The sequence below is a fragment of the Drosophila innubila genome (assembly GCF_004354385.1).
Source record: "Drosophila innubila isolate TH190305 chromosome 3R unlocalized genomic scaffold, UK_Dinn_1.0 2_E_3R, whole genome shotgun sequence".
NCBI lineage: Eukaryota > Metazoa > Arthropoda > Insecta > Diptera > Drosophilidae > Drosophila > Drosophila innubila.
The window spans coordinates 31,572,365-31,600,117 of NW_022995380.1; the positions used below are offsets into that span (position 1 = coordinate 31,572,365).

The 27,753-nt window shown below is 33.1% G+C and overlaps 1 protein-coding gene across 2 annotated transcripts; it reads left to right on the forward strand.

Moving 5' to 3' along the window:
* Positions 1-50: 50 nt before the first annotated feature.
* On the forward strand, positions 51-27,720 carry LOC117792214 (dedicator of cytokinesis protein 1). 2 transcript variants are annotated; one of them, XM_034632260.1, is made up of 17 exons: positions 51-646; positions 10,904-11,015; positions 14,252-14,408; positions 14,470-14,739; positions 15,254-16,556; positions 17,600-17,888; positions 17,958-18,308; positions 18,653-18,827; positions 20,739-20,852; positions 22,241-23,084; positions 23,519-24,844; positions 25,382-25,613; positions 25,674-25,760; positions 26,001-26,079; positions 26,640-26,816; positions 26,884-27,028; positions 27,344-27,720. In XM_034632260.1, the coding sequence occupies exons 1-17, from the start codon at positions 601-603 to the stop codon at positions 27,664-27,666; spliced, it is 6,030 nt and encodes a 2,009-aa protein (XP_034488151.1). In that variant the 5' UTR covers positions 51-600; the 3' UTR covers positions 27,667-27,720. The 2 variants fall into 2 exon arrangements, with proteins under 2 accessions (XP_034488151.1, XP_034488152.1); XM_034632261.1 differs by lacking the exon at positions 20,739-20,852 and having other exon boundaries at positions 27,344-27,666.
* Positions 27,721-27,753: the final 33 nt, after the last annotated feature.

The window sequence follows — 27,753 nt, forward strand, 5'->3', positions numbered from 1 at the left end:
TACTCGCTGCCAGACTGGTAATTTTTACAGGGTGGCAGCCTTTAGACCGGGTGGCAGCCTAGCTAAGTTGGCAACACTTTAGTAAAGTCGAGCAACAGTTGTTGTTGAAACGTTGGCTGCGCGCGGGGCTCATTCCGGTTAATTAATTAATTGTGAACGAAACAGCGAAGTGGAAATGAGAATTATGCCCGCTCGAGTGTGTGCGTTTGCGTGTGTGCGTGCGGGAGCGTAAGCAGCAATTACTATTATGTGCGGCCAACTCCCAAAAATGAGAACAGGAATGAAATGAAATTAACAAACAACAACAACAAAAATATGAATGGAATTGTGCAATAAATTATGTTATTTAAATAAGCAAAGCATGCAAATGTGAACATTTAAAATTGCAAAATCAACTACGTGTTGCTTCAAATCAACTAGTTGTTTTTATTGTTTTTGATTTGCAAATTCGCGTTGCGTTTTCTTTTTTTGCGCCAACGAAAGTGTAAAGAAACATATACGTATATGTGTTTGTGTGTCGTGTGATTATCAAAGTGTGTTTGTGTTTGTGGTAAAAGTTAGCAGCAACAACAAGAAGAAGAACAACAACAACCATTCAAGATGACTGTGTGGAGTGAGTGCAATGCTAAGCACTCATTTGGCATTGGTGAGTCTCAATTTTGCAAAAGCAAAAGCAAAAGTCAAAAACCAAATCTAAATCCAAAAACAATTCCAATGTTACTGTTTTCTTTGACTATGGAATGTTTAGCTCGAAACATTTATATTATTGTTAAACAAACAATAGCAACCAAAAATATGTTTTAACAAAGTGTTTAATTTAGTGCTTGCCTTTTCCTAGAACATGCCCAACAACAACAATAAGTACATGCTGTGTGGGTTGCGCTGCGTGCTTCCAAATATTAAACAAAAGATATACAAAAAAAGATACAAGAAACAGCAACAACTACAATTTGCCGCAAATACAAATTCGTTGCGCTCTCTGCCTACCTTACTCTCTCTCTTACATTTGTGACTTTGGATCTTGGATTCTTGTTTCTTGTTCCCCTGCTGCGTTCATACGGTAACTTGCTGTAGTTGTTGTTGTTGTCGTTGCATCTCCCTTGCACTTGCCGGCCATGTGGTCGCTGACAGTGTTGCCAACTCTTCATGGCCTAAAATAGCTAGAATAAGCTAGTGAATCTACAAGAAAGCCAGAATAAAAGCTGTTATAACTACAACCATATAAACTTTATTATAAGTATAAATATTGGATTAAGTACAAGCATTAGTATTAGTTTGAACCAGGTAATATATAATTAGTAATAAATATTAGTAGGCTCAGGGTCAGGGTCTCGATAGGTATCGGAAAAGTAGGTATTTCAGGAAACGGAGAGAGAATATATTTATATATACTATTGTATTTAAATTTAGTAATAAAAATTTGAAATATTTCCAACAATTTGTTTAGATTTTGAAATAGCTATAATTTTCGTAAGCCGCTGTCGGGAAAATATCTGAGTTGGGAACACTGTTGGTCGCTTTGTCAACAAATCGCTAGCTTCTTCTCCCTTTCCACGTCAATTTCGTTTTTCTTTCAATCTCATCCTGTTCTACACAGCCTCTTTCTCTCTCCACGCCTTTTGCCTGTTGCTATAACCTGTTTTTTTCTTTTGTTTTAATCTTTTTTTTTTGTTCTATTGCGCTCACTTACACTCACCTACATAAGTAAATGCATGCATGCGAGAACAAACACAATTATTTTGTTATGCATTTTTCCTCCAGTCTATTCATTGGCAATGACATTGAAATCCCACTGTATTATTTATTTTTTTCGAAATGCTCTCATCGACCCAAAACTTATGTATGTGTGTGTATCGATGTGTACGTGTGAATTAATTTTTATTGTCGGCACTTTTGTTTGTTGACCTTTTCGGGTAAAGTATAGTTTAGATAATACACCTGAATCTATGGGAAATTTATGGATGGGTAGTTGTGTGTATTACACTGTCGCAACTGTAACTTGCAACACAATTCGAATTATTATTATTATGCCTAACAGAGTTTACTATTATATTTTAATTATTTGAAACTTAATTTAACAAACAAACAAATTTAACTTGAAATACAGAAAAATTTCAACATTCTTCATATTAAAAGTATAATAAAAAGTATGAATTTATCCAAAAAATTAAAAAAATTTTAACCCAAATTCGTAATTTACGCTCAATTCTTAGTTGTTTTCACCTAGAAACCATATACTTAAAATCATTTCCTGGTCCGCGGCTATTAAGTTGAAAAATATTTAATCTCTTTTTATTTTTTAGAGTTTTTAGTGTATTTAGTTTTATTAGTGTTTTTGTTCTGATCAACATCAACATGATATCAAAGCTCTTGTTATGACCAGGACTTAAAAATTTGATAGAATCTTAGGACCATACTTCCTAAAAATATAATTTTGCAACTTAAATAGCAAGGACTACCAAATTCTTATTATTTATAATCTGAATCTTAATCTGCTTAAGAAATGCTCTTATATTTACACGTGTTTCTCTTGCAGTGTCGAAATTCTAACCTCTCTCTTTTCCTCTCTCCCTTCAGCTTCCTCTCTGTCTTTCTGTCTGTCATAAATTTAATCAAATTTTTGCGGCATTTGTGCGTTTTATTACAAAACGATATCAAATTAGATTGCAAACGACATTGAGTTTAGTTTCATTTGTCGCTCTTGTAATGAGAAACGTACACACATACAACACACACACACAGACACACTACCACAGAGATATACAATCATAGATACATTGAAGTACACATATGTGTACAGATACAGATAAATTTGTATCTTTTAAGTTTAAGGCTGTTTACTCAACTATTTCTCACTGCATTTGTGTTAGCCGTGAAATTGCGATATTATTGTTATCAATATTTTTTGCTTATCAATAGTTTGTTGATGTCTTATCGCTAGTTTCATTTTTAAGTATACCCTGTTAATTTAAACTTATAAGTGTATTTTCCCTATCGATTTATTTAACTATTTTCTTAGAATTACTATTATTATGTATGCTGCTTTGTGCATAAGGAGTATCTGCTAGTCGGTCACTTTCCATTTTTTTTAACATTGGTTAACACACGTATTTTATTTTAACGCCTGCGTCTTAAACTATAAGCCACTAAATAAATATGGACAGTGGCTCACAGCTTATTTGACCCACTAGTCTCACATATTACAAAATTTTATTTAATTTATACTTTTCCTTTAAAATGGAAGGAGATTAAAATAAAATTTAAAAGCATATTTGTTGTTTTATTTTATTTAATTTTTATGATAAGTATTTTAGTTTTATTTAAAATGTATACAATAACTGAATTAAGCAATAAAAATCGTTAAATATATTTATATTTGCAGTGGGTCAAATAAGCTGTGAGCCACTGTATATGTATGTGTGCTCAACAACGACAACAAATCAAACAACGCATTTCGAAATGCGATAAAAATGCGATTCGCTGTCCCACTTTTGAGTAAATAATAGAAATAATTTCTTAAACGTTTTTTGTTTGCATTTTTATTATTTGTCATTTTGATGCTTTTAAAGGGTTTCCAATTTGAATGCAAAATATAGAAGGGGAGAAGATCGCTTCCAGTGCTGCCATCACTTCCAATGCTTCCAATACGGCCCCTTGCAGTGCGTAGCGGGAGCACTTTTACACACACACACACGCACGCACAGACACACAGACACCCGCACTGTCTCAATCTTCAGCTCCCTTCATCTTGCTCTCCCTCTCGCTCTTGTTCCCTCTCGCACTCTCTTTAGCTGTCTGTCTATTTGTGTTGATTTGTCGTCTCGCTGTCTTTGCTACTCCACTGTTCATTGGCTTTGAGTTGAGTGTCTGCTTGCACCTGCAATAGTGAAAACACTCCCCCCCTCCCCCCTCACACCCTCTCTCTCCTTTTCCGCTGCTGTCCTTTGCAGTTGTTTACACTTGACTCACCGCTTTGGGCACTACTTTCTTTGCAGGGAGTGAGAGCGAGAGCGGGATAGGCAGTCATGCATTCTACTTCTATATTTGAATAGCAACAACAACAAAAACAACAACTTGAAAAGCAAACGTAAAACTTAATGAGGCTCTACATTGAAAAGCTACACTAAAAAAAAAAAACGCAAGCAAATAGAGCAGCATTTAGGTTGATAATATCAACTTGATATACCGCCTGAAGCCAAGAATGGGTTTCGAAATTTTCTTCAATTTAATACAAACAATATTTTAATATCATTTTCGTTTCTTTTGGACTTCTTAAATCAATTAGTATTTTGATAATAATTTAAATTGATTTGTAGATTTAAATGAACCTATTTTTATCCGAAGATCCAAATAGTTGAGTAATATTATGTAGGAATTTAATACTTAACAGTTATATTTAATATTGTATATGAAATCTATTTCAATTAAATATTTTTAATTTAAAATTTTTTTTGTAAGTGTGCACAAGCTTTTCTCGCTGTGTAGAGGAGTCGCCTCGAGTCGAGTTAAAGTCGAGTTGAATTGAATTGATGAGTGGCTCTGACTCCGAGTTTTTGGTTTTCTCAATTTAATTAAAATTTTCTTGCTCGTTAATTTTACGTGGCGCATGAAATGCATTTTTATTTGCATAATTTCAAATGCTTTCCATTTACAGATTTAACACTTGTTTCAATATTGAAAGAGGCATTTTCAACTCTGCTTTTTTTCTTTTTACCCCCTCAGCTTTCTTTCCCCTTTAGTTTGTAATTCTCTTCCACTTCTATTTAGATATCCACAATCCACACAATTTACAATCCATTTGCCTTTAACCTCCCACTCTCTCTTTCTCTCTCTATCTCTCTCTCTCTCTCTCTCTCTCTCTCTCTCTCTCTCTCTCTCTCGTAACTAATCTGCGCTTTCCATTTTGCAAACTAAATTGAAATTCAATAGTTTGCCTTTATTTCCACCCTTCTTCCATTCTTTCATCCTCCCTTTTTGAAAGATTGTCGCATCTTTCAGATACAATTTGTAATTGACATTTGGAATCTTGAAAAAAGCAAAAGTTCGTTTGCTAAAATTGCTTCTAATTAAGCATAAATTGTGTAGACTGTAATTTCTGTCCTCTGTGGCGAATTGAATCCAAGTAGAAAGTAACGGCGCTTCACTTGTGGGCGGCCTTTGTATCGGAATAAGCATCGGTATCGGCATCGGCAGCGGCATCGAGATTGGTATCGAATGACTCATGCCTCATATGTGCGGCGGTTGAAACTGGTTTCTATTTATCGCCTCTTCTAGTATTACAGACTCTGGGTTAAAGGTGCTAGATGAATCAGGAGAACACTCTTCCATTGAGTCATTATTCATGTGATAGCATATTATTTATCATAGCTACGCTTTTAGACAGAAAGCTTATTAATTATTATATACTTTCAATAAAAAATACGTTCTTAAATTTAAATGTTTTACATTTTTACATAAAAATTGCATATAATAATATTGTATACATTTTAATTTTAATATCAGTATTTCAATATTAGTATACTAAATAAAGGAATGTATTGTAGTTAACATAAAATAAATACATTTTATGTATTACCTAAAAAAAAGACTTGATATCCTTGTGATGTATCTAGAATTCTTTCTTTTTATTTTTTTTAATTTACTTCAACTCAAATAGGTCAAGTTTTGTTGTACATTCTCCACTTTTTATGGCCCGCTCCAAAATAATGATAATAACTTGTATCCAACAGTTTCTTTTGTACTGCCTTTAATTTTTATTTATTTATTTGTTGTTGTTGTTGTTTGTATTCGAGTAATTCTTGTAGTTGTTAGTTAGTTTTCGCTTCGTTTTCAAAGTAATTCTTCTGGCTGGATTTTACGAGCGCGGCGCCATTAACTGTAACTGTCAACTGGCCATAAAAAATGAAATCTTATCTACACTTTAGGGTTCATTCTTTTGTCACTGTTACTCTCTGTCTTTGTTGTATAGAACTTAATGCCTGCCACAAATATTATGTTTGTTTAATAACATTAGCAAAACAACAACAAAAAGAAAACAGAGTTGAAATAAAGATAGAAAGAATAGACTTGGAATTTCAGTTTCTACACGCCCATAAAAAGCGATTCTTGACATACAGATACATATTTCTGTGTGTATTTAAAAAAAATAAATGTATCTTAAAAATGAGAGGTACATTATAATTGACCCTCAAACTTAGCTCACATGTTTGTATCTGTATCTATATTTGTATCTGTATCTGTGTGTACTTTTAAGCTATAGATACAAATAGCTTAGCTCACAGCTCAGAACAAAACCGGGCGCTTAAACAAAAACAACACATACAATGAGAGAACACGCTAACTTAATGCGCCATCGAAGCAACAACAAAATAAATAACAATAACAAAATATACAACAATAGAATTAGTGATGAGAAGCCGTCCCAGTGAGACTAAAAAGTTGTGCTACTAATTAACAAAATAGAAACAGAAGAGAAATAAAAACAAGATTCAACATATTTAATAATGAAAATTAATAAAAATTATATAGTTAAAAAAAATATTGTTATGAAGTTAAGATTCCTTTAAAAAAAATAAACAATTTATAATGTTATTCAACAAATAAAATGATAATTTTAATCAGCTCTTATACATATATTTAAGCGATTTAATATAATTTAAAATGTAATAAAAAAAAAAACACATTATTTTATATTTTTGTCAAACATTTGTTTAGAATTAATTCAATACAATGATAACTTAAAAATATTTTTTAAAGCATATTAAACAAATTTTGCTTATGCTGACTTAGTTTCATTTTATTTTTATTAAATTCAACCCCAAATTCAATTTAAATAAAGTATCTCAAGACTCCACACAGATTTAAATTTCTGTTTTATTTGCATTCATTTATGCTAGGGTGAAAAAGAATTCAACATTAAAATTTTATAACTTTTTGGCTTTATTAAATTTTAGATTGACAAATTTATAAGACTTCATTTAAAATATAATTTGAAAGAAACTTAAGCAAATATAGTTAGTTTATGAAAAAGTAGACTGTAATAAAACTCGTTCAAAATGCTGAATGCATTTAGAATTAAGACTTTAAGTTCAGGCATTATCAGCTTATCACTCATGTCTTGCGTGTATCGAGCACTTACAAATATGAGTGTGTTCACATGTATTCGTTTGTATTCGTTTGTATTCAGATGCAGGCCTGCAACACGCCGCGTGCTATTCAAACCTGAAATTCGAAATGAGCCAAAAACGCCGATCATCCAGTCACGAACGTCGTTATGTATATATATATATGTATAATGATATAGATATATAAATATATACATACTTATGTGTATTGCGGAAAGATGACGAATCGCCGTAGTCTTTTTTTGCTTGTTGGCAATTTGTTGTTATTGTTATTGCATTTATTATGATTGTTTTTTTTTATTTTGTTTTTCTCTAAATTGAGATGCAGTTGTACTTGGACAGGAAACTTTTAATTTTAATTGAATTTTAAGTGTATTATCTAATCTAACACTCTAGCGCATCAAGGATTCAATTATATATATATATATTAATTAATTAATGCAATATTCACAATAAATTTATTTATTACACATGTTTTGATTATGCTGATTAATCAAAGTTATGCTATAAATAAAAAAATCATCAAATTTTTTAGCAATTAATAAAAGAGTTGCAATCGGCACATTTATTTTGATATCGCAATCTACTAAAAGCTTAATATATATTTATTTATGTATTGCTTACACTTCAAATTATTTTATTTTATTGTAGTTTTTAATTAAATATATTTTAATATTATTTTATTTTTATTTTTTCGTATCTAACCAAGCACACGTGCCCCTTTTTTGATGTGTGAAGGCGGCAACATTTATTCAAGTGCATCCGCTGCAAGCAGAGTTGCCTCCAGTTGCCACTTGCCCCTTTACTGTTGCCTGTTGCTATCAACTGTTGACTGTGGGTTTGGCCATAAACTTGGCTTTATGGTTGGCTACCTGAGTTACCTGAGCTGTACCCTTTTTATTTATATTCTTTCTCATACCATTGAGCCGTGACTTGGCTTGCTCCCTCGCATTTATTTATAGCCCTGTTTCTGTTTATATGCATTTCATTATTCACGATTGTTTCCGTTAGTCTACAGCTTGCATTAAGAGTTTTGCAATTGGTTTAGGTCTATCTTGTATCAAAAAGGAAATGAGTTCAATTTAATGACCTTTTGATTGTCAATGTCCCGACCGTAAGGTGTGTTCCCTACACTCGATGACTGATGACTGATTGTCTGACCATCGTCATCGACATGAATCATTCTCAATTTCCCAGTAATTACTTATGTATTGGAGTTTTATGTGAGTACGTTTGCATAAGAACTTATGTATTATTATTCTTCTTCTGAATGCATTGCAATAAATAACTGATAAAATTAATGAAGAACAGAGAAATTCTATGAAGAAAATGTTTCGCTGTCAAGCCAACACTTTAAGAATCTACAGATTGAGAACTCTGCTCTTAACTGAGAAACTCTTAAAATAATATACTTTGTCATATATATTTTAAAGCGCTAACAAAAAATAAGCGTAAATGTATTTTCATATTTTAAAATAGTTAAAGGCAGTAGATCTTTTTCTTATTAACTTGTTATAAAAACCTTAAGAACCTATAGTATGTAAATTTCTGGATTTTTTTTTTAAACTTCAAAAAACTTCAAATACTCAACTGATTTTAGCAAGATACACCTCTTTATTTTTTGATATATATATATTTGTTTATAAATTTGTTGAAAGTAATTTCATTTCCAAGAAATATTTATTTATAATTGATTTTTAATTTTAAATAGTTCTTATATAAATTAAATTAGATTAAATTAGAATTAAATAAATAAGTTTCTTTGCTTGGAGTATTAAGTGCGGTTTTGATTATGAAATATATATATACAAATTTGTATTACTTTTAGTTTATATATTACCCTGGAAGTATATAATTAATTTGTTGATGATTTCCTCATGTTTATATTGAAGCATTGAAGTTGCATTCCATAAATATGGCAAATGTTGTGTCTATGTGAAAATCTTTAAAAAAATTTCGATTTGCTCGAGTGGTTTCCCATTTGTTGTTGCTTTTGTTGTTAGTTTTCAATTGAGTGGGTCAACTTTCCAAGCAATTGGGCAGATTCCATAAAGATTCTCACACAAATAGTGAGAGAAATAAATAAATAATATCTTTTTTTTTTTTTTGCAAATTGTTGTTACTCATTGTAGTTTATGTGCTGTGGAGGTCGTTCTCGCAAACTTTTTATATATGTATATATTTTTGTATATTTATGTGCTTGTTCACCAACCACACAACGGTCATTGGACCGGGACGGTGGCAAGTGACGACCACGACGCGTCGCAATGCTGTCACCACATGGGGCGTGCCACACGAAGGCGGCGTCTCCTCGTTAGTAGCCCAGTATCGAAATGATAAACAGGCTTATGAGTCTGTGGCATTTTTTGAATTATTTTGAATACTTAAATTAATTTTCAAGTGGTTTCTAAAATTATTATATTACATTTTTTCATTTTTTTCAACAAATTTTTTGGCATCGGAGGCTTTTTAATAGTATTTTTGGCTAGTTTTTTTTTTCTTAATTTGGTACTTTTTTTTAATAAGCAAGGTCTTCAGCCCTTTTTTTTTAATATTTATTTCAATTCTTTTGTTCTTATAAATTTAATTTTAAGTTTGATTTGTTCTTTAGTTTTTTGAATATTTATATGAAGTTTTAAATTGTACTTTTAAATATTTATTTTAGCTTTTCCTTTTTTCTCAACTTATTTGTTGGGTTAATCGGCTGCGAAGAGCCTATTTATTTTTAATTTTTGTTGGTTAACTGGATAATTATTTTAATTTTTTAGCTTTATCCAACAAATTAGCTTAAATATAAAAGAAAAATTTAATAAACTATCCAATAAACATAAATAAATTTTTTTTATATCTTAACTATTTCTTGGTCTATCTGTTGGATAAATATATCATTTGAATTTTCTTCACAACTATTTTTTTTAGCGCAGCGATGTTTTAATATTCTTATTATTTATTTATAATTTTATTTTTAAAATATTTTTGAAATTTTTTGTAAATAGAGTCGAACGGTTGTAGAGATACGTTTACTGGGCATCTGACAGTCGGGCAGCTCGTCTGATGCATTCTTCCTTGTTGCTATTGTTGTTGTTGCTGCATCTGCTTTTGCCTTTTGCTTTTGCTGTTGGCGTCGCCTGCAGCTGTGTGGCACAATTGTATCTGTGCATACATCAAGTATATATAACATATATATATAATACAGACATGGCTTTCATTATCGGGCGAGGAAGTGACGACGATGTCGCCATCGTCTGTTATAACTCTGTCTCAAACCAATCTCACTCTTTATTGCATTTCTTTGCTCAACTCGAAATGAATCGAAATGCGTCATTTAACTAGAAGACTTATCAACTAAAATACTATATATATATATATATATATATATAAATTATTATAGGAAGTGTGCAGTTAGATAAATCTCACGTAGCCCCAACACCATCATTATTTTTATTATTATTGTTTATATTATCTAAGCCAATGCCAAATGCTTTTTATCCCCATCCGCTTTGCTAGTGATACTAGCCCTAGTTTCCGATGATAACTAACTAACTAACTAATTGATAACCCTCGCCCCATAAAATGTCCAATGTCAGATGAGCTAGATAGATGACTAGGGGCTTTTGAAGAGCTTTAATTTTGCCAACTCAGCTCAGTTTCGTTTAGCTGCTGAGCCGCAACAGGTGATTCAACTAAATCACATTTATATTTCTATTTCTATTTGTGTAATATATTTTTTTTATGATTAAATAAATTTATTGACTAATCAAACATTTCCTACTTTACAGCCAAATGCAACTTTGATCAGGATACGAAGCCACATCGACTCAATTTGGATGTTGGGGATACAGTCATAATTCTCAAAGAGACCACACATTGGTACTACGGCTATAGACAAAAGTGAGTATCATCATTATATATGCATATCACAAACTTAATCTCATGTTGCTATCTATCATTTTCATCTCAGCTTTCACACAGCTTAGTATCATTAAGTATGAAAGCTTGTATTTTTGTAACATATCCAGCTGAGAGTATTTAAAAATTATTTTTAAACTTGATTTTCATTTTTTATCTTTTATACTTATTTTGTTCCGCAACTTACTCTAAAAACAAAGTTATATAAAATATATATTTGAATTTTAAATATAAATAATTTGTCATAAATTTTATCCATTAGTTACCGATAATATTATTTACCCACAAATAAATGACTAACAGTTCTTAGCTGATACAAATTTAGAAACTAAAATAGTTTGCTAAAAAACCCTTTTTATTTTCTTAGCCGGTTAATATGTGTTTTACCGGTGTTTATACTCTATATACAAATATATCTTGAATTCAAATAAAGTAATTTCCACCTTAGTTATTTAGAAATATTTATGTATATATTTTATACAGTCAGATACACTGCTACCTCAAAGTATACCGGGTATTTAGGTTACAGTGTGTGTGAGTTGATTAAAATCTCATCTACTTTCCATTTCTGCATGTATGTGTATCACCACTTTTTCCCATTTGCCATCTTGCTCCAATCTCCAACCGATTCTTGTTTTGTTTCAACAATAACAATAACAAAAGAAGAATAAGAAGAAGAGAGATTTGTGGCATAGACAACGGAAATGGTGCAGAATTGTTCAGATGCATATAAATCAGTTAACCAGCTGTTGGCCACCTTGTTTTTGTTATTGTTTACACACAAAGTCAGCTTGTTAAGAATCTGTGCCAAGTTGCCCAATCGATGGATAGATAAATGTGTAAATATCTATACAGTTGGTCAAGAAAGTGTTTTAACAACATGCTAAATTTACATTTACCATTTCTTAAGACTTTTATTTTATTTCTTTAATTTGCATTTTCGTCCGATGCTCTTATAAAAAGTTGAAATAACGAAATATAATTTTAATAATCAAAAATATATATTTGAATTTTTATTTTGTTAAAGCACTATTGGGACTAACTGTATCCACAAAAGAAATGCATTCTTTTCATATAATAATCTTCTATTTTAAGACTCTTAAATCAAGTTTAATTAAAGAAATATATTTTATAAAAATCAATATAAAATATGTGCATTTTTATTGTGTCCAAACACTTTTGTGACCAACTGTACAAGCAAAAGAAATGCATTCTGGAATAACCCTTGCTCTCATCATCTTCTTCTTCCCTGTCTTCCTCTTCTTCAACCCAATACAGATGTGGCCATGTGGCAAAATGAGATTTGTAAATTCTTAAAGAAAATCTCTGCCATGTATCTGACCCTTTTATTATGCTAGGGGGTTTTTTTCTTTATATATTTATTTATCAAATACATATATGCTGTCTTGTTTCTTATCGCCAGTCGATGACAACAACAACAAACAAGATACAGTAGCTACAACGAAAGAAACAACAAAATCATATCAAGATGGACAAACTGACCTTTTTAATTTTGGACCTATAAACTGACCCATAACACAAAACTCTCTGAAAAGTAAACAAAAGTGCTATGAAATGAGTGAAAGATTAGATCAAATTGATGTTTGTCAATGCTGGGGCAGACTGTAATTTATACATTCAAGTATTTATTGCTGTTGGCGATAAAAATGAGTGTGAGTGTGAGCCATTTAAAAAGAAATTCAATGCGTTGTGATAACCTTTCTTTTTCTGGTTCGTAAATTCGTATTTGCTTTTGTTTTTGGCCTTCGTTTTTATTTTTATTTGGTTTTTGTTTATTTATTGGAAATATATCAATTCTTAATTGTGCATTTTCTCACGATTTTCCAACGATAAGCAACTTATATTCTAACTGAGCCCAGTACGTAAAGAAGATAAAGATTCATAGTTTTATGACAATATTGTTCTTCTTAACAGCTAGATTAAATTTATCAACAAATATTAAAAAAAAAAATTTAAGAAAAAACACAACATTTTTAAAATATAAGAAAAGCTTTATGTTTATTTTTTATTTATTTATTTTTTATTTATTTATTTATTTTAGTTTTTTTTCTGTATTTTTGATTTTTTTCTGTATTTTTGTTTTATTTTTGTTATTTTATATATTTTTTTTTTGTTTATTTTATTTTGTTTTTATGTTTCTTTATTTATTTTTGCTTTGATTGACTGGCTGAGAATACTGGTGCTGGGCATCTAATAGTCGAGCAACTCGACTAAAATATTCTAGCTTGTTTATTTCATCAATTCAAATAAATCGACGTGATCAATGTCCAAATTATTGAAATATATCTAAGGTCAGTTTGTGTCTCGTTACCTGCCTCAAGTTCATAGGAATTTTTTGACACTCGATAAAGATTGGTTAACCAAGTAGGTCTATATAGGAAGAGCGAGTCTGCTGATTGATTGTTCTTGAATGATGAATGAATAAATGAATGAATACTTTGTTGCCTCAGTCAATTAATGCGGCCACCCCGCATGTCAAGTTTTGAACTGAGCCAAATTAAAAGCATTCCATTTCATTTGCGAGTGTCACACTTTGCGCGTACTTCCTCTGTGCCCCCTTTACCACTCCCCACAGTTCCTCTCTCTCTAACAATAGCAACCACAGCCCCAACAGCAACCACAGCTCCGGATCGAGGGTTGAGTTGGGTAATTCATCAGCGGCGACGATGAATTGTGTCATGCTGCAGTTACTCGTTTCAGCATATCGTGCATAAGTAATATAAAAATACATAAATATCTATACATACACATAGGCATGTTATACGCGAGGGCAGCTCTTTAAGTTACAGAAATTCTGATATAAATCCAAACTGCGAGTTCAACTTCAAATCAAAATATAAAAATCGAAAATCAAATTGATTTACTTTTATTGACTTTTAATTGACTTTTCTTAAAAAAATTTTTATTTCTTAAATTATTTAATTTAATTTTTATTAAAACTTGCAATCTTATTTGCTATTATATAATCACAAACTGATAAATATAAATGGTATTATTCAACTTTGTGAGCCGCCCTCGCTTTTGTATATATGTATTTATAATTATCAATGTATGTCTTTCTTTTTTTTTTTGTTTTGTTGATTTTGCCAGCATAAAACATATCTTTGTACCATGTGCAGGCCACATTTTAATATGTTTGTCTTTTATTTGATAATTGTTATATTTTCTTTTTGTGTCTGGTTTCGTTTCCGTTGCAGGGCGAAGGAAACAAGAGGCATCTTTCCCAAGAGCTATGTGCATCTGTGTGAATATAATATTGTAAATGGGGAGTATTGCATGCAGAGAACCGATATCGTTGAAGAGATCACCAAAGTCTTGCTGGAGTGGGGAGGAATTGCCAAGAGTTACTTTCTGGTAATTAAACTAGAAAAGTTTAACTTGATTTAATTATTAATATTTAAGCAACTATTTTTAGAGCACAAATCCCAGCTTTCAGAAGATTCGTCGAAAGATGAATGAGCTTAATAATAATCGATCTGCATTAATATCCGGCAATCTGCCGCTAGACGAGATGCGCAAGGTGAAACTGCAGGCGACGGCTCAGATTGACACTGGGAACAAGCTGCTCGGTCTGGACATGGTCGTGAGGGATGAGAGTGGTGACATCTTGGACACCAATGCCATTTGCACCACCGAGTTGTATGAGAACCACATCAATGCGGTGCAACGCATTGAAAAGGCAAATGTAAGTGGTCAAAATTCTTGTGAAATACTCATGTTTTTCATTATAAGTTATTAAATTAATTATAAATTTACGTAAGGAATCGGGATCTTTTTGTCCAATGTGCGGAACTTTATTTTTAAAAATAATTTATATATTAGAAATTCTTGTTCAATTAAAATTTCAATTAAGCGATTGTAAGAAGCTTAAAATAGCATTCAAAAAATTTAAAATAATAGTTTAAACTAACAAACAAGATATTAATTTCTTTAAGAGGTAAAAGTCTGGTGACAAATGTATATTCATGCCCCAAATTTTAATAATAAATCATTTTTTAATTTAAATAAAAATAAATTGAATTAAATAGTTTAAACGAACAAACAAGATATTCATTCATTTGCGAGGTAAAAGTCTAGTGACAAAAGTCTCCAATTTTGTGACGAACAATATTAAATTTTGTACAAGAAAAATTAAAAATATAATTGTTTAAGAATTTTAAATCAGTGGTAAATCTAATTCTGAATTTGTTTTCTTATAGCGCCTGTCCAGCGATCGTGACATGTTGCGGGGTCACAACAAATATTCGCACAACATTCTGCTGCATGTGAATGCATTTGTGTGCAAATTCATGGAGGATTCGGATCTGCTTTTCACACTCTTTGATGGGGACACACACAAACCGATCAGTGAGAATTATGTGGTGAAATGGTCACGCACCGGCATTGCCCGCGACATTGATCAGTTTGATAATAATCGTGTGCTCTTCACCGATCTCAGTCGCAATGATTTGAGCATCTCCAAAATGTATCTGGTGTGCTATGCGATACGCATTGGATCCATGGAGGTCAAGGACTCCACAGAATCGAAGCGTACCAGCATGAGTATTGCCAACAGTGTCCTCACAGCTGCCAGTCGTAAACATTCCCAGTTATCGGTGAATTCGACGGGATCTGGAGGCAGCACAAGTGAATATCTAATGCGTCGTCCCTTTGGCGTTGCCTGCAAGGATCTGACACCGATCATTAGCAAACCCGAGGATTTTCGTGGTAATCTTGATCTGCCCTTTATTATGTGCGAAAAGGATACTTTGGATGGCACACTGCGTAAACTGATCGCCAACAAGGACATTGATAAGATCGAATCGAAAATGGCCGTGACCTTTGAGGTGCTGCGTGGCGATATTAAACAAATCAAGGAGGATTTTCCACGTCTGGTGCACACCAATGTGCCTGTGGCACGTAAGATGGGCTTCCCCGAGGTCATACTGCCGGGAGATGTGCGCAATGATCTCTATTTGACCATTTGCAGTGGTGAATTTGCACGCATTGCCAAAACATCGGAGAAAAATGTGGAGGTCACAGTTTGTGTGGCCAATGAACAGGGTCAATTGGTGCCAGGTGTGATGAGCATCGGGGCTGGACATGCACCGATCGATGAATACAAATCGGTTGTCTATTATCACGACGATAAGCCCAAGTGGCAGGAGACCTTCAAGATTCATGTGCCGATCGAGGAGTTTAAACAATGTCATCTGCGCTTTACACTCAAACATCGCAGCAGCAACGAGCAAAAGGATCGTTCCGAGAAACCCTTTGGCCTGGCCTATGTGCGTCTCATGCAGGCCAATGGCACTACCATTCCACAGGGTCAGCACATTCTCGCCGTCTACAAGATCGATCACAAGAAGTACGACAAGACGGTGGCCAACAGCTACATGGAATTGCCCGCCACCACAGCCGAACTCCATGGCACAAAGCCATCGATGAGCGGACTCAGTCTCCTGCCCAAGGATCAGCTCACCATTTGCGTTAATCTCTGCAGCACGAAGCTAACACAGAGCGGTAAGAGCTACGAAGCTTTCAAATACCGATATCAATGCTAATGGTCCCCCCTTTGAAATTTTTAATATTTAAAATCTCAAGTTTTTATTTTTAATCAAGTCTTTTAGTAGTTAGTATAAAACAACAGTTTAAATTTGATTCTAAGACGTTTAATTTTTCTGTAAAAATTCATGTGAAATTCTTCAATAATTTTGATTTGTAAAGTTGCTTGATTCAAAGTCTGACCAACTTCAAACTTTCATAACATTATTAAAACTGCACCGATTCTCAAACGGAATGTCATTTTGATCATGGTTTAATCTCTTAATTCATTCTGCATTCAAATTTGATGTATTTCGTAAAAAAAATTATTGCCCTCTGGATCTCGATTTCAATGCTAAGGGTCCCCCCTTTGAATTTTCGAAAATTCAAAATTTTAAATCACAAGTTTTCACTTTTAATCAATTCCTTATATCGTAATTAGTATAAAACAACACTTTAAATTTGATTCTGAGACATTTCATATTTCTGTAAAAAATCATGTCAAATCTGACAAAAATTTTGACTTGTAAAGTTGCTTGATTCAAGTCTGACCAACTTCAAACTTTCATAACTTTATTAAAACTGAACCGATTTTCAAACGGAATGTCATTTTGATCATGGTTTGGTCTCTAAATTCATTCTGCATTCAAATTTGATGTATTTCATAAAAAAATATATTGCCCTCTGGATCTCGATTTCAATGCTAAGGGTCCCCCCTTTGAATTTTCGAAAATTCAAAATTTTAAATCTCAAGTTTTCACTTTTAATCAATTCCTTATATCGTTATTAGTATAAAACAACACTTTAAATTTGATTCTGAGACGTTTCAAATTTCTGTAAAAAATCATGTCGAATCTGACAAAAATTTTGACTTGTAAAGTTGCTTGATTCAAGTCTGACCAACTTCAAACTTTGATAACTTTATTAAAACCGAACCGATTTTCAAACGGAATGTCATTTTGATCATGGTTTGGTCTTATTTTAGTAACATAATAAAACATAATATAACTTGTATATTTTAGTGAGCTTGCTGGGACTGTTGAATTGGTCGGCGCACAAGGAGATGTTGGAGCAATCGCTGAATGCTTTGTCGCTGGTGCCCGGAGAGGAGGTGGTGAAGTTTCTGCAGGATATACTCGATGCACTCTTTAAGATACTGGTGGAGAATGATGAGCCCGAGAAGTACGATCAGTTGGTCTTTATGAGCATTATACATTTGATTGAAACGGTTTCGGATTTAAAATATCAACACTTTCTCACTGTACTCGATGTTTATATCAATGAAAGCTTCTCCGCCACTTTGGCATATACGTAAGTCTCAATGGGATTATAATTTAATAATCATATAACATCAATAATTATAATTGTTTTATTGCATAGCAAACTCATGGATGTGCTGATGCGGAATATAAAAGATGCCATTACTCCAAGTGAAAAGTCAGCCGATGGCATTGAATTGGAAGAAAGTGCCGCTGTGCATCGTCTCTATAAGACAACCCGATATCTGCACTATGTGATGAAGTTTGTCATCAGATCGCGCGTATTGTACGCAGCAATGAATTGCAATACGGATTATGTTGATTTTGCCACGAGATTGCAGGAACTACTCCAGATGTTTATCGATATGATTGATTGCCCCAGCAATCTGTTGAAATCGGAGGGAGCCTTACTTAAGAATCTGCACATTATAGCCACCGATCTAATGGAAGTTTTCGATCAAATGCATCTCAGGTGTGATATTATTTCAATTTTATATTTTTATATTTCATTAAATTAATGAATAAAAATGTTTGTCCTGACTGAGTGACTGAATGACGGATACAATTTTGGCATAGTAGCATTGTATTGTTGTAGTCAAAAAAAGGATCAGTCATTCTGGAGCCCAAACGGAAGAGCTAGGAAGCTAAATTTTGTAGTATTAATAATTTTTTTTATATATTCTTAAACACTACTTTTATTTTTTATAAATATTTTTTTAATGACAAATTTTAAATCTATTCTTGTGGTACAATAAGTATATATTATTTAATTAGTATTACATTTTCCTTAAATTGTTTACATTCTTTTTTTTACAGCATTTCAATAGTAAAGATTTTGGAAAAGTTTCCGAAACGTCGTCTAACCCAATCAAAAATGGGCTGCATTAAGGATTTTGTGGAAACAAAGTTGTTTAGCTCTCCGGAATGTCGTTCTATATTATTGCCGGTCTTCTGTAAACACATTAAAGATCATCTCGAGAGCAACGATGAGGTATGTTCGATTTTTAGTTAATTATTTTGCCTGTGCCACTAATAATATTATCCATCGGCAATTGCATTTTGTTTTTAATCTAATGCATCGTTTCAATCTGTGTTGTATTTGATATAATATTACTCAAGTCTTGTGAATGCACCATCAAGACGGCAAAATTAAAACATAACTGCAAACATGTTCAAGTCAACTCAGCTTAACGATTAAAAAGTGTAACTAATTTTCGATACATTAAATATATACAAATCAAAAAACAATTTTAACAAAAAAACTCACCAATTTAAACTGAATTGTCATGGTCATAAATATCAGAAATTAATTACAATCGCTAGAAAAATTCAAAGCGCTTTTAATTCGAAAGTATTGCGACATCAACTTGGCATGTAAAGTGTCTTAATTTTGCTTAGTATGAATAAGATCGTTTAGTGCTGCAAATGAATTTATAGTGATATCGATAGTAACAATTTTTATTTAGTATTGCTTAAATTGATGTAATAATTTATATACAATATTAACTTCATAGACTAATGGTATTTTGTCGATAGTATCAAGTGTTACTATAGATTATTTTTCTATCCATAAAAGTCAATATTGTAATAATTAAAAGATAAATATTTTGGAAATTGATCAATAAAACATTAGTGATTTACTATCGATGATTTTACTATTGATAAAAGTCAACATTATAAAAATGGATTGCTAGATATTTTTGATGATTTTTACTATCGATTAAAGAAATCGATATAGTTTTATTATCGATTATTTTACTATCGATTAAGTTTACGATTGTAATAATTGAATTATGGATATTACTATCGCTTTCTTCAATCAATATCCAATCGATTGCTATACTATCGATGCACTCATATTCTTGCAGATCTACGATCATGATAAACATTTATTAGTAATTTTTAGTCATTGGAAGATACTTTTAGTTAGACTTAAGCATGCTGCGACTGCGTTTTAATAATTTTGAGAAATTTATTTGAAAAGCACCGCAAATTATTTGAATGATTTTGAATTTGTTATTGTTTTCTTGTCTTGTCCTGTGTCTGTATTTTTTTGTTTTGATTTAAGTTATAGATTGTCAATGTCCTAGACTTAAGCACTCTGTAAACACCACACACAATATGTAATTTATGTTATCTAGCTTAAGTAAGTAAGTACTTAGAATGGTACTCTATATATATATATATATATAGATATATTTAATATATGTGTCTGTTAGATTGTTTAGCTAGCAGTTGATCGATACATATATATGTTAAATCGATCCACTCACCGTCGTGTCATTGAGAAGTATCTATAAGTGTTTATACTTTTGGGTTTGCTGTTAGTTAGTTGAGCCATTAAATAGTTTGTATTATGTCTGTAATCAATGTTTATATCGCAATTGCATAAACGGCAAATTCACGAAAGCACATTAAAGCACATTGAAAAGCTCATCAAAGCTCATTAAAGCTCTCCCATAATTCACTTCCCAATCCTCTGACCAAATGGTTCTAGTTTTACATACAATATATTTATACATACATCAAGTATATAAAGAATAGCACAACGCACACACACACACCCATACACCCATACACACACACACCCCCCATACACGCACACACAGTCACTGTATATAATGCGAATGTATATGTATGTACACCTGGAACGAACACCTCACTCTCTATCTCTCTCTCTCTCACTCACTCATTTGTCTTTAACATGTTCACCTCTTTTTTCGGCTTCTTGATTATCACAATAAATCGTAAAATTTCTTGTATAATTCCAAACTGATTAAATTCATAAAAAAAACTAAATGTTTTCCCCCCTAAAAATGTTTTTCCTACACTCTCAATAACGTGTGGGTGCACACGCTATCCATATTTGTGTTATATATACTATATAATCACAAAAAAATAGGGTGACTGCAAAACCGATATCTGGCAGCAAGAAAAGAATCTTTCGAAAGCCGCTAAAGTGCTTGGACAAAAAAAATCCCATCTGCACACACGTGAAACGACTGCCAACAAAAAGGTAAAACAAAACAAGAAAGAAAGGTCCAATTTCGGCACTCCGAAGATTTAATACACTTGCAGGGGATCTGTAGATTTTTAAGAATGTTTTAATATAAGTAACTATTTTCCAAAAAGAATCACATTTTATTACTTAGTGTAAGCGAAATTTCTTTCCATGCAAAAAAATTCCAAAATTTTGATCTTGGCGTTCCTATGGCAGCTATATGATATGATTTTTCCTATTATGGTTTGATTTTTGACCGATCTTTTCTATGACAGCTATATGATAAAGTAGTCCGATCTTAACCAAATATAGTAAAGCATTATGCGCCAATTCCAAATAGATAATTTGTGAGTTTAGTTAAAAAATCTCAAGAAAAATTAAAGTTTTTCTTACTAAAGGTTTATTTTTGACTGATCTTGCTATATAATAGAGCTATATAATAATATACAGTAACTCAAGTAATCTTCTGACTTAAAAAATTCACATATATTTTGTTTTTAAAAATAGATCAGCCCAATAGATCACATACTCTCATTATACCATTTTTAAAAAGTGTAAAAATCTATACAAAAAAATTATAAAAATTCAAGAAAAAATAAAATTTAAGAATTTTATATTTTGTCAAAATAATTACTTGACTGTAGGTACATATTCCATAGGCTCTGCCTACACATTTCTGAACAAAATTTAAATACCCTCTGCAAGCGTATAACTATAAAAAAATATATGTAATAGAATTCTAAAGAATTTTAGAACAATCAGATCAGGCTTACTATATCTGTAAACCGCATGTCCAAAATGAGACATTTTTTTTAGGAATAAGTTTATAATAAGTGCATAATAATTAAACTAAATACATATTACATATTTATTTATTAATTAATAATACATATTAATTTAAATATAATTAAATTTTAAAATTTATAATTTAAGTTATGCTTTTTTATAAGCTTTTCTTTGCCATTTTGCACTGCCGGTGATTTGTGCACACATTTTACGCTCAATGGCTTTTAATTTGTAAGCTGTTTAATGCCAATAGCGAGCAGTTCACAGAGCTTTCAAGCTGTGACACTCTCAATTAATACGAGAGCTTTAAAAGCTCACTAATACTAGTGTAAATTGCTCGTTATTGGTATGCGCCAATTATTGTTTGATGTTGTTAATTGCGCAGCCTTCTCACAATGCAATGTTTAATGTTTTTTATTCAAATGATTTTCCAAATTTGTTGTGTTTTTTTTTACTATTAATTAAACTAATTTCAATAATTTATTTATTTATATATTAAGACAGGTTTGTCAGCAGAGAACTTGAAAGGCAATATTTTTATTTAAAAAATAATATTTCTTTTTTCGAATATCTAAAATATTGAGTTGTCGATTAATGTGCTAATTTTTTATCATTAGATCGCCGAGTGCATCAACATAATGAACAATATACTTAAATTGCTGTATCGCTCCGATGTGGGACCGACTCATAATGATGTTAGGGACATTATGATTATCCTGTTGCGTCAGGTGATGAAAGCGGCGCATACTTTGGATCGGGATACGGGAGTTGTGGGACAATTTATAGCCATTATGTTGGGAATACTACAACGCATGGATGCCCAGCATTACAAGTATTTTGTGAATGATTTGCATCAACAGGACGAGCTCAAGCATTTTATTATTGAAATCTTGCTGGTGTTTGAGGAACTTGTTTCACCGCATCAAAAGGCGGTTTTTCCCCGTGATTGGATGGACATGATAATGCACCAGAATACGGTCATACTTGGAGCATTGCAACAACTCAGTATGGTCATCACCGACTATTTTCTCTGTCCGGTATTTGACAAGCAAATCTGGTCGAATTTCTTTCAATGTTCAATTGCATTTCTGGTTCAATCGCCATTGCAATTGAACGATTTCAATGATAATAAACGGCAAATAGTCTTTGCTCGATATCGGGATATACGCAAGGATACGGCAAAGGAGATACGTAAAATGTGGTTCCAGCTGGGAAAACATAAGCCCAAGTTTGTGCCCCAACTTGTGGAGCCCATTCTGGAGATGAGCATGATACCGGAGACGGAATTGCGCAGGGAAACCATTCCCATCTTTTTCGACATGATGCAATGCGAGTATTACAGTTCGCGATTGGAACTGGAGAGCTATGGCGACACCAAGCACAATAATGCCCATCACAAGGGCAATTTCTCCGAGTTCAAGACGGCCATGATCGAGAAACTTGACATACTCATTGGCGCTGGTAAGTTGATAAAATTAATACTATGCCATCTATTCTCTTAAATCTAGAGACTCTTAACTCTAAAATTATCTATTGAATAAAAAATATATTAAAACTTTAAATACATGCTAATGTCAAGGAATTCTTAAAAATATACAAAATTAAGTCGACTATAGAGTTCAGATCCTGACCATAGAATACCCGTTACTTATTTCAAAATATATAAATATAATTTATAGAAAATACAACCTAATGAAAACTACTGCATACTTTTGGGTGCTTGTATTGACTTAATTTTTAATGACTTTGGTTAGCTATTACTGCCGTTCTACTTGTCCGATTTATCTGCTATTAAGTGGGATAATAGATAATATTAATAGATAACGTTAACTAGCATTATTTGCTTTTTTATTGTAATTAATACCCATTCCTTTTCTCTGTCTCTGTCTCTGTAGGCAAGGGCGATGCGGAGTACAAAGAGCTGTTCAAGAAGATAATGCTGGAATATTGTGCAGCCCACAACACACTCAACGTGGATGGCAGCAATTTTGTGGCGATGGTAACCAAGTTGATGGACAAATTGTTAGAGTATCGTTGCATAATCCAGGACGAAAGCAAGGAGAATCGCATGGCATGCACTTTCTCACTGCTGCAATTCTACTCGGAGGTGGATCTCAAGGAGATGTACATACGCTATGTGTACAAATTGTGTGCTCTACAAATGGAATTCGAGAATTACACCGAAGCGGCATTTACACTGAAACTGCATACGGAGCTATTACGCTGGAATGATACGGAATTATCGCCACAGTTGAGGAGTTATCGGCATAGCAACTGTCGCACACATCGCGAGCTGAAGGAGGCGCTTTATTTTGAGATTATGGACAACTTTGACAAGGGAATGCAGTGGGAATGTGCTATTGATATGTGCAAAGTGCTCGCCCAGCAATATGAGGAGGAGATCTATGATTATATTAAGCTCGCCGAGTTGTTGAAACGCATGGCGCAATTCTACGAGAAGATCCTGAAGGAGCTGCGTCACACTTCCGAGTATTTTCGGGTGTGTTTCTATGGTCGTGGTTTTCCACGTCTGCTGCAGAATCGTGTGTACATATTCCGGGGCAAGGAATATGAACGTCACAGTGATTTTTGTTCCCGCCTGTTGGTGCAACATCCTCAAGCGGAGCTAATGCAAACACTGGAAGCACCGGGCGAGGATATAACCCATGGTGATGGGCAATACATTCAGGTGAACAAGGTGGAACCCATTATGGATGCTGCATTTGCCAAGTTCAATGACAAGATCATCTCCAATGAGATTGTCAAGTATTTCACCTCCAACAATGTGCAAAAGTTTCAATTCTCGCGTCCATTCCGCGATAGCACTGGAGGTGGATCCATGGATGATGTGCGTAATCTGTGGCTGGAGCGGACCGAGCTGATTACCCAGTTTCCCTTGCCGGGTATTCTACGTTGGTTCCCCGTTGTCGATACGCATACATTTAAGATATCGCCGCTGGAACGTGCTGTGGAGATAATGAAGGATACGAACAAGGATATCAGACAATTGGTTATACTATATCAGAGTGATGAAAGTCTGCACATTAATCCGCTCAGCATGAAGTTAAATGGCATCGTTGATCCTGCTGTCATGGGTGGATTTGCCAAATATGAAGAGGCTTTTCTCACCGATGAATATCTGGAACAGCATCCAGATGATAAGGATCTGGTTGAGGAGCTCAAGGAACTGATTGCCATGCAAATACCCTTACTCAATATCGGTGCGTACTTAAGCTATGAAAGAAATATTGTTTTTGGTAAACACAATCTGTGAGAAACAAGAAAGTTTTTTATAGTAAATGTTTATATTCAATGGAACTTTTCCATAGAATTTATCTATATATATAAAGTTCTTTGTCCAACTGACTGACTGAGCATTGTACGGGGCAAACGGTGTGACATGCGACCTTGAGCTTAAGATACTTTCATCGCGAGATAAAGCGGCGTTTTGGAAAATTCGACCTGTATATATTAAATTGCTTGACCTGACTGACTGATCATAAGAACGAGGAGGCTGAAATTTTTACATAACATAGCTAAAACAAATCTAGCTTTATTCCTCCGCAAAATCTTCCAAGTTTCCCGCCAAATCTGGCTCCTTCCTTACGAACATGCCATATCCTTAATAGTTTTTAATGTCAAAACTGTTACTTGATATACTGTAAGAGTATAAAAAATACTTAGATATTACGTTTGCTTTTAATAACTATTAATTTAAATATTTAATTAATTTTTCCTTATATATTTTTGATCCTTAGCCATTCGCCTGCATCGCCAGAAGGCGCCGGATGACTTGAGAGCAATGCAGGATCATCTGGAGTGTTGCTTCTCGGACATGAAACAGCACGTGGAGTCGCGTTATGGTCGCAAGTCGTGTGATCTGAAGATTGAACGGGATTCGGTGATTATGAGACGCACAAACTCCTTTCTTCCAGCACTCTTTGACAGCAGCAACAATCGATTGTCCGAGACGAGCATGGGATCCTCTGAGTAAGTTGCATTAAATACTCTTAGAAATGTTCATACTTATCAACTTATTTCCCACTGCAGCAGCGGATTGTCCAAGTCCACCTTTTTACCACGTCCGCCCACCAACTCCATCAAGTCGACGCTAGCCAGCTTAAGTTTCAATACCAGGTGAGTTTTCAAACCTTATTCGAGTTAAATCCACATGATTAACATTTTAAAACTCTTTTAACACTTTTCCACACATTGTCGTAACTTTTGTTGTTGCTGCTTGTCCTTTTTATCAGTTTGAGACTTTAATTTATTTGTATTATTTGGATTTAATTTGACTATAATTTGATTTGTTCTTAATTTAATTTAATTTGCTTTAAATTACTGTATGTTGTTGCTTCATTGTCATCGCTCTTTTAGGCCACTCGGACACTCACCTAGCACCAAAGGCAATAAACACAAGGACAAAACACCCGCTAAAAGACGATCCATGAAGAAGGTAAGTCCTCCTTGAAACAGGCATCAAAAGTATATAATTTATTTGAGCCCGAATGTGACCGCCGTGCAATTTGAATTTCACAAAACGCCGTCTTATTGCACGATAAAATTGTTTTAGCTATGTTGTGTGAAAATTTCAGCCTCCTAGGTCATATGGTTTAAGTTGATCAGTGAGTCAATCAGGACAAAGTGTTATATGTATGTAGATTATTTTCCTTTAAAATTGCAAGCTAATAAATATTGAAACTAATAGTTATTTATTACTTTTTATAACATAACTTAAACATAAAAGAATAGCATTTTTTATATCAAAGATATTTTTTAATTTTTCAAAAACAACACTTATTTTATTTCTCATAAATCTTTTCGTTAATAAATAAATTTTTTTTGATTGCTTACAAAATGTTTTGGAATTATTAAGAACAATTTTTACATATTGACTTTTTTATCTTCGAAAGTTTAAAAAAATGTTGAAATAATTCTAGCAAAAGGAATTTGCTTTCTTAAATTAATAAAACAAATATTAGGCCTACTAATTCCCTTACTTCTAATTCTTTCTAGGATCGCGAAACCTTAAGTTTGCCGGTGGCCAATTGCCAGTGGTATACGCCGCCTTTGACGACCATAACATCAACGCCGGAGAAGGAAATAAATACATCTGTCAATTCATTAGCTAGTGCATCCAACAACTCATTAAGTGGACCCAAAACGCCAGATCCGCGTGTGCTGACTGAGGAGGTAAATTTCAATTTAAAAGCTTCAATTTATTATCAAAGTCTTTATTAAACACCTCATCTATTTGCAGTTAACACCCAAACGACCGTTGCGTTCGGAAAAGGACAAAGAACGTCGTCTGTCGCGGCCAGCGAGCATTGCCACGCCCACTGCCAGCATTAAGGCGTTCGCCGACACACGATCGCTGTCTGAGAGCAGCAATCGCAACTCAGTTGGTAAGAAAAATTTATATTTGAACTAAATCTTCCATTTATCAGTATCAATATTTATGAAAATAGAAAATCAATGAACTTTTATTTTTTATGTCTTATAAAAAGGATTTTTCTTATAAATTAATTAAGAAACATCTATTTTTTTAAGATTTTACAATTAAAATTTTTAAATTGTTGTGAAATATTGACTTTTTTATTTGTTACCACTTTTAATTTGTTAAAGCAATATACAAAATAAATTTGGAAACATTTCTTGTATACAGATATTTGCTTTAAAATATGCTTATACTAATTATCCGGTTATTTTCTATTGTATAGAAACAACCGATTCGACATCGGAAGAGGATATACGACCGCCGCCATTGCCGGCCAAGACACGCGACTCTACGGATTTCAGCAGTCTGACACACAGTCTGGATTGGAATCCCAATGGTTATAGCATGTTAAATGTGCTAAGCAGCAATACAACGACAACAATAAGCAGCAGCACAACAACCATGACAAAGACCAGTATTACCAATAACACTTATGAGTATCTGGAGGCCACTAACTTCAGCATACAGGGTATCAACGATACGAGCAAACCGCGTCCACCAACGCCGCCGCCGAAGCCATTGCGGCACAGTAAACACATTCCATGAGAACGAGACGAGACGAGACGAGCCATAAAAATTTGAAAAACTAATTAATCAAAAGAGAAAACAAACGAAACAATAAAAACAAATTGT

Coding starts and splice junctions, on each gene's coding strand:
- LOC117792214 (XM_034632260.1), top strand. CDS start 601: ATGACTGTGTGGAGTGAGTGCAATGCTAAGCACTCATTTGGCATTG. Junction 14,740..15,253: donor AACGCATTGAAAAGGCAAAT/GTAAGTGGTCAA, acceptor GTTTTCTTATAG/CGCCTGTCCAGCGATCGTGA. Junction 26,080..26,639: donor AAAGACGATCCATGAAGAAG/GTAAGTCCTCCT, acceptor AATTCTTTCTAG/GATCGCGAAACCTTAAGTTT.